This window comes from Aristolochia californica, unplaced genomic scaffold (genome assembly GCF_029961685.1).
Source record: "Aristolochia californica isolate CCGP_79_NKW_82.1479 unplaced genomic scaffold, dmAriCali1.0.hap1 SCAF_9, whole genome shotgun sequence".
NCBI classification, from domain to species: domain Eukaryota; kingdom Viridiplantae; phylum Streptophyta; class Magnoliopsida; order Piperales; family Aristolochiaceae; genus Aristolochia; species Aristolochia californica.
The window spans coordinates 33,183,032-33,190,801 of NW_027182290.1; the positions used below are offsets into that span (position 1 = coordinate 33,183,032).

Genomic DNA, 7,770 nt, shown 5'->3' on the forward strand with positions numbered 1-7,770 from the left:
AAAGCCGAACGGGAAAATCGATGCCGAATCGAATTATAAATTAAAAAATCGAAGCCCAAATATCAAAATCAAGCGGGAAGTTTAGAGGGAGAGCGAATCCGAGATGGAGAGAAGAACGCCGAAAGGACGTTCGCAGCAAGATGGACACTGTAGAGAGGGAGACCGGAGAGGGACGGTGGAGATGAGAGAGGGAGCAGAGAATGAGAAAGGGCTGTGGGAATGAAATGGCAGAGAGGGTGTGCAATAGAGAGAGCCCCGAGAGACAACCCAATGATAGTGTCATGTACATGATTCTCAAAATTGGGTGGAAAACACTTTCCACCATTTACTCTTGGGACATGAATTCCTGAGTCATAGATGATCATGTACATGACATAAAATTTGGCGCTCTCTAACAACTTCAGGACATGAACTAAATAATATGCATGTAGATCATGTCCTGAGTCATTTTGACTAACCCCCCACAGATGACGAAGCTTTTCACTAGGGTCAGAATCGAACTTACTACCCCCGTTATTTTACGAACGAGGCAAGAGCAATAAAGGCAAGACAGGAGAGGATTGTCATTACCGCTGCCCTAATGAGATTAATCTAACAAAGGCAGAAAGCATAAAGACAGCAGGCGAGAATAGGCACTGTGATTAAGAGTATCACCGCATCAAAGAGAACCCAGCAGCCCACGACAAGCCACTGAGGAAGGTTCTGCAAGAGGAGGAGAAACTCATGCCATTGATATGAAGTTCCTGGTGCCGTTCTCCGACTCGGCACAATTTCCTTCCATCAGCCGGACTACGGTTTCCTCTCACCAAGAGGCTCCACCCCTTTTTCCTTCCATTTCAATTTCACCTGTATTCTATTATGATAGTTTCCTTCTGACCAAGCTTTCCATAGATTGTCATCCATGATTTAACCGGACATTTTATTAAGATTCACTCACACAACGTTTCCTCAGCAGAAAAGCGTTTTTTTATAGGAGCATGTACCGAAGTGAACAAGAACAGTTCAGATGAGCAAATCAAAATCTAAATTACACAAGGTACGGGAACCACACAGGTGACAAGAAGGGCGAGATAAGTTAACCATCTTTCTCAAATTTGACCGCATTGAAAGGACTCACAACCAAGCAGGATTCTTCAAGGGTGTGACCACAGCCTTCACCTGCAAGTAGTTGTTCAGACTGTAGATGCCCTTTTCTCTGCCTATCCCGCTTGTCTTGAATCCACCAAAAGGAATCGCAGCATCAAAAACATCATAGCAGTTAACCCATATGGTTCCTGCTTTTAGCGCTCGAGTTAGGGTATTTGCAGTATCTAGGTTCTTGGTGAAAACTCCAGCTGCTAATCCATAACGGGTTTCATTTGCCCTTCTAATCACTTCATCAATATCACTGTTTATTAAATGTGACAGAAAAAAATATGAGAAAAGACCTCCCACAGTGAGAAAAACATGGAAAGATCAGTCTTTAAGCTTACTTGAACTTTGAGATGGACTGCACTGGGCCGAAGATCTCATCAGTTGCAATTGGTGAACCATCCTGTTTAACAAGATAAGCAGTTGCTTTATCTTAATTATAATTATGGATTAGTGTCGACTACTGTCTTGGTCTTTAGAGTTTACCTTGACATTTGAGAAGACGGTAGGTTGAATGAAGAAACCTCTGTCTCCCAGTTTATCACCTCCTGATTCGAGGGTGGCACCACTCTCTACACCTGCCTTAATGTATCCCATAACCTTTTCAAACTGCTCAGTGTCAATCTGAGATATTCATAACAAATTTTATCAGCAAATAGAATCGCCTAAGAGAATCACATAACATGATCAATTTTAGTCCCTGGCAAACTATCTTGACTTTTAAGAGTATCACTCACGGAAGCAATATACCTGAGGCCCTTGTTCAACGCCACTTTTAAAAGGGTCACCAACAACACGTTTCAATGCACGTGCCTTTGATTTCTCAACAAATTCATCATACACACGCTCATGCACAAACGTACGAGAACCAGCACAACAACATTGTCCCTGTATGAAAACTCAGCCTCAGATGTCACAACAACAATATTTATCGAAGACTCTTCATCATAATAAATGTCATACCCAAGAGCATTTTTTGTTTAAATAATGATGATTTCATGGGGAAACCTGAAAGGTTACATAGCACTGCAGAATCAAATAGGTACGAGGGCACTTGACTCCAAACAAAAGATTGAAATACCTGATTGAAAAAGAGTGCAAAGTGTGCAAGTTCCACAGCCTCATCAATGTCTGCATCATCGAAGACGATAAAAGGAGATTTTCCTCCAAGCTCCAGTGTGACAGACTTCAGATTGCTCTTAGCAGCCAACTCAAGTATAATCCTACCAGTATTCGTTGATCCTGTGAAAGCAAGCTGCAAAGAACATGATGGCAGCGAGGGTTGAGACAATAGAAGCAAAACAATTTTCACTCGTCTGTATCAATGTCACAGTTTAGCAGATACACAGAAAATGAAAGTAAAAAAATGTTGCGCCTAAGCCAACTCAGATGGTTCAAAGCCTTCAGTCCAGTACGTACTACATCGAAAATGCATAGGAGATCCAAGTCGTATGAGACCACTAATTTGGACCAATAAGAAACTATGTACATTACTCTCCATGTCAGTATTGAATAGAAGCATTACAGTTCATTATATAATACTTATTAAACCTGTAACTGGCACAGTGACAAACACTCGTACTGTTCCATTTGATTACACTGAGATGTGTCTAAGGCTGTGTTTGAGCAGATAGGAGATATGTACCTATGGAGATTCATGCGGACAGATGTAACACTTTTGAAGAGACAAATCTTCCTATTTTCTTTCAGATAAAATAATTAAGATTTTACAAAAGATGGCTAAAGTAACAAAAATAAACATAATCTTTATAACATGTATATAGATCAAAACAAAGTTGCAATCTTTACCGTGGTTCCTGAGAGTTCAAAAAACTCTGACAAAGGAAGAGGTTAGATAAAGGACCAATAAATTACCTTGTCCACATCCATGTGACTAGCAAGAGCAGAACCAGCAGTTGAACCAAATCCTGAAACTACATTCAGAACACCAGGAGGAAGACCGGCCTGTGACAAATCAGACATGAATTTGTTTGATAAAATAGAACAGAAGAAAGAACATAAAGGTCTTTAACTTTCTTTCTAAAACAACATAGTGAACTAGAACGTTCAAAATTATTGAAACAATAAGTGTCAGAATCAAAAGATGAAATGTCAAATAGCAAAGCATAGCATAGTGGTCCTGACTTCACTTCCTCAGGGAGTAACAAATAAGCTTTTCTGGCATAGCACAGTGCTCCTGACTTCATTAGAGAGGCCCAAAGAGGTTGGAATTCCTTCTCTCATGATAAGAAGATGCTCTAAAGAGCCAGCCAGAAACACACACATGGATGGCTGATATTGGAATTATTGAGAAGACACCACTAGCAATTGTTATCAAATAATCGACAACTTCGTGCAGAGGGTATTTGTTCATCCAACCAAGTCATAATTTAGGCCCAATTAATTAGAGTATAACAACAAATAGTGATTTGCTTAACTGATCATTCCAGCAGGTACATTTTATACAAATTAATTAAAATATCCATATCCACCACAGGGGCGTCTTGTTCATAGCCTTAACAGAATATAAAAAACTATGCAGATAGGAATGAGAACAGAAGGAAAAATAAAAAAAAAAACTCTGACACTCACCTCATGAAGTAATCTGGATGCGTATAATGCTGAGAGAGGAGTCTGCTCAGCAGTCTTGAGTACAATACTGTTCCCACAGGCGAGTGCAGGCCCCACCTTCCAAGCATACATAAGTAGTGGAAAGTTCCATGGGATAATCTGTCCAGCAACACCAATTGGTTCATGCAGTACTTGAACATGGTGCGGTCCATCAGCAGGGACCACAAGACCATGAATTTTGTCTGCCCAACCTGGAAATTTTTGTCGGATAAAGCATTAAAATTCTAATAGTTGATCAAATCACAACAGAGAGACCCTAAAAGGACACTCTAAAAAAGCACCTAGGACCGTATTTCTTTAACTCACCTGCATAATATCTGATCAATCGTGTAACCATCGGAATTTCAACCAAGGCAGATTGTTCATAGGGCTTGCCACTATCCCAACTCTCAATTGTTGCAATTTCGTCATTATGCTTTTCGATCAAATCAGCAAAGCGGTAAAGTATGTTTGATCTTTGCTGGATGAGAAAACCACATGTTAGAAGGAATTCATAGAATCTAAGATAGTAATCACTGATAGTAAACAAAGAAATAACAAATGCAAATTATTACATAAGCAGTCATCCTAGGCCATGGCCCCTCATCAAATGCCTTGCGAGCAGCCTTAACAGCACGGTTAACATCTTCAGCATCACCCTCAGCAACTTCAGCAATAACTTCGCCTGACCTGGGGTCCAGTGTTTGAAAGGTCTTTCCTGAAGCCCAGGAAAATGATCATCATAAGCACAACTGAATCCCTACTACCCATGTGCCCAGTCATTGCTGGATCAGCAGAACATGGTACGCATGGACTGCTTTAATAAAAAAGGAAAAAAATTGTAGCAGAAAATCAAGACAGTCCTCCTTATCCATGAAGACAATTGACTCAAAATGGCACCTTCCCGCCTTTTCTTTTAATCCCAACTGAAGTGCTATACTTTTGGCTCCAGATCAAGAAGCTTATGTATGTGAATACTAAAGCATACAGGCATATTTCTTCAGCATGAGACTACTGGCAACACTCAGTGGGACCTCACATTTTTTTCCATCCCAACAACAATTACTTGTTCCATCACATGTAGCATAAAGCATGCATGATAAAGCCTCCAGGGAAATCATCACAACGCCAATGGTGGCATTCAGAGGAGATTTAGAATCTAAAATCTTGAGTACACCAAGACTAAACTGAAGTAGACAATATCTATATATTTAACTACAGCAAGGATAAAGTGTGGTGTAAACATGAAACTGCCTGTGTGGGTTTTGAAGGGAAATAGAAGGACCAGATGAGGGCTAATGCTAAATGAGCAAAGGTAACTTGCAACTTGAACTAATATTTGTGTCAAAGTTTGGGTAATGGTTTTTCGTTCACTTATGATGAGAAAAAGATAATTCATGTTTGTGTTTATAATCAGATAATGGTTTAGCCCTTTTGTGTATTTGTCATCGTAGTCAAGGTATTTCCATTTGTTTTAAATTAGCCCTTAATCACTTGGCTAAAAAAATCAGATAAAATAACTACTCAAAAGAACTTCTTACTGCACCTAAAAGGATCATATAACTAAAATTATACAGAACAAAAACAAACAGAAAATACAGAAAATTTCCAAATCATACATGATTTATATATGCGTAAAAAAAAAAAAATCATTGTTGATAGTATAGAAAGGAAAACCAAAAAATTCATTAATACATACAGATTTCTTAATCTCTGCAATACGGATGCAGACAACATTCCCAAAAGATTCCCTCAATATTAGCAAAGAAAATAGTTAACCTCAACAACAATTTCTTCTGAGGATAATCTAACAACAGAAAACCTTTGAAACTTTTGCACATAAACGAAGGGTGAATGACACAAGTATTCTTTAAATTATTCTATAAATCCAATACATGGATATAGGCAATGCAAATAATTTTTAAATAAGAGCTAAGCAGTATAATTGGTAGCAGTGTCATCTTGTCAGATTGATAGTCTGCTTAAGACTTTTCCCAATATATTAAATTATGAATCTGAACCTACTGTTGTTTGAGAATACAAGGTCTAGACCAGCTCACTTGAAGAGGGCCAACCTAGAAATGGAACAAGAAGCAAAGGATGGAGCAAAAGATGAGGATTCATGTAGCCAACGTTATAATAATTTACAGGATGCTCAACTGGTGTCGATAATGACGAAGATTATGATGAATAAAATTTTCATTATATTAGAGAAAGAATGCTAGAAAGTTGAAACTCTGGAATTCACCTGATGCAGCATCCACAAACTGACCATTTATAAGCAGTTGTGTATGATTTATTTGAACCTGTGGCTTGATAAGTTCTTCAGCTGCAACAGCAGAGCTGAACTGACGGATACTTCTGCCCACACCAGAACTTCTACCTGAGGATGTAATAAACAAACTGAACAGATTTAGTAAATCAATTAACTAAAGCATTCAAGAGGAATTCACTTTCACAACAACAACCAAAAAAAAAAAACATTATAACTGAAGAATAAAAACAGGATTAGACGCCATCAGGATCAAACTCATTTTTTCATAAACATATATCGAAAGGGAAGAAATAAAAATACATAATCCATAAGAAGTGGAATGGAAAGAGGTAAAACTATTATCCACAAATAGTAGCCGAAAGAACTAATATCCTGTAACTGGTCCGCTCCCTTTGATATCATCAAGAGTAGAAGAGAGGCATGTTAAACTAAAGAAGTTGTTTTAGACTAACAGTTTCATCACCTTCCTCAAAATTTAAGTTGTTGATTACATTTTAAAACAAAAAGGCAAGTAAAATAAGTAGGTTACGAAATGATAAACTTTCTGATCAGCTCCCCGGTTCTATCACGGGATTCTGGCATAAAGAAAACTTGTTTAACCATGAAATAGAGCCTGCGATTAGAACTATCGGCTAGGCTCGAGTTTTCCTACGTAATCCTCATCTCTGCTGAAATACAGGAGAGGAGGAATAAGAATGGTTTCAAAATATATTTTTTTCCACATCTCACCGAAACTGCGCATCCAGATTTCTTTCATCAAGCCGCACATACATAGTAAACGTAGATCCAAATGTACTTTTATCGGAAAAAAAAAAAAATCAAACTAGAAACATCTAAATAGTTCAAAAGTTTATTTTGACCATGTCTGCTTCTTGCTCTTCTTGTTTCTCATTCTCATTTTATTTTTTTTATTGTGGATCAAGTTGGCCCGAAGCTCTGCAACTTCAGATCGACTAATGATAAAAACTTCAAGGATTCAAATGAATTTTCAACGTTTAGAACATCCTATACACGCAAAGAAATGGCTGAGACCACCGCTACACGAAGGGTACGCAACCTTTCTCACCAGAACAGAGTACTTTCAACTAAAACAACCAAGAGCGATCGATAAAAAAGAACCAAAACCCAACAATTCATCGACATAGCATCAATGACTCTCAACCAACTCCAAAAAAGTAAAATGAAATAAAAGAAAGCTATTCGTCAAAGATAAAACAAACTTCACCTTGAATTAAGGCAGAAGTAGCAGAAGCAGAAGTCAAAGATCGAGCAAGAAGAGATGAGATGCGGAGAGCAGCCATGATCGAACCTAGTCTTCCTTCAGCGTCTACTAAAACTTTCAAGAGTCTGAGGCTCTCTCTCTCTTTCTCTATTTATGTTCTCCTGCGGAAAAAACAGAGGTGTGCGCTATGTGTATATGTAAGACGAGGAGGAGGCTAATGGAGAGAAAATGGAGGCCTCGGTTGGCAGACCACATGGACAATCTCACAAATAATATTAAATAAATAAAATAGCGTAAGGAGTCAAAAGTCGAAATTAAGACTAGAGTAAATTATATATTTATAATCCAATATTCCTAAAATCCTTTTTTTAAAAAAAAAAAAAAAAATCAGTTGAGGCAGTAGTCAGTAGAGCAGGACTTCGGCATGACGATTGATGGTATCAACTAATCGGATTCGTTAAGAGACTCATAAAATTTGGTTTGATATGGGTTTGGGTTTCTAATTTTACCCCACGGGTTCGGTTAAAAATTG

The 7,770-nt window shown here is 38.1% G+C and overlaps 1 protein-coding gene across 1 annotated transcript; it reads right to left on the reverse strand.

The window, feature by feature from the left end:
- Nucleotides 1-852: 852 nt before the first annotated feature.
- On the reverse strand, nucleotides 853-7,388 carry LOC137940371 (aldehyde dehydrogenase family 2 member B4, mitochondrial-like). The gene is made up of 11 exons (XM_068785403.1): nucleotides 7,242-7,388; nucleotides 5,990-6,124; nucleotides 4,317-4,459; nucleotides 4,069-4,222; nucleotides 3,724-3,953; nucleotides 3,007-3,096; nucleotides 2,213-2,386; nucleotides 1,882-2,019; nucleotides 1,618-1,755; nucleotides 1,473-1,534; nucleotides 853-1,387 (listed from the first exon to the last, which is right to left on the reverse strand). Exons 1-11 carry the CDS (start codon nucleotides 7,315-7,317, stop codon nucleotides 1,114-1,116), a joined length of 1,614 nt encoding a protein of 537 aa, XP_068641504.1. The 5' UTR covers nucleotides 7,318-7,388; the 3' UTR covers nucleotides 853-1,113.
- Nucleotides 7,389-7,770: the final 382 nt, after the last annotated feature.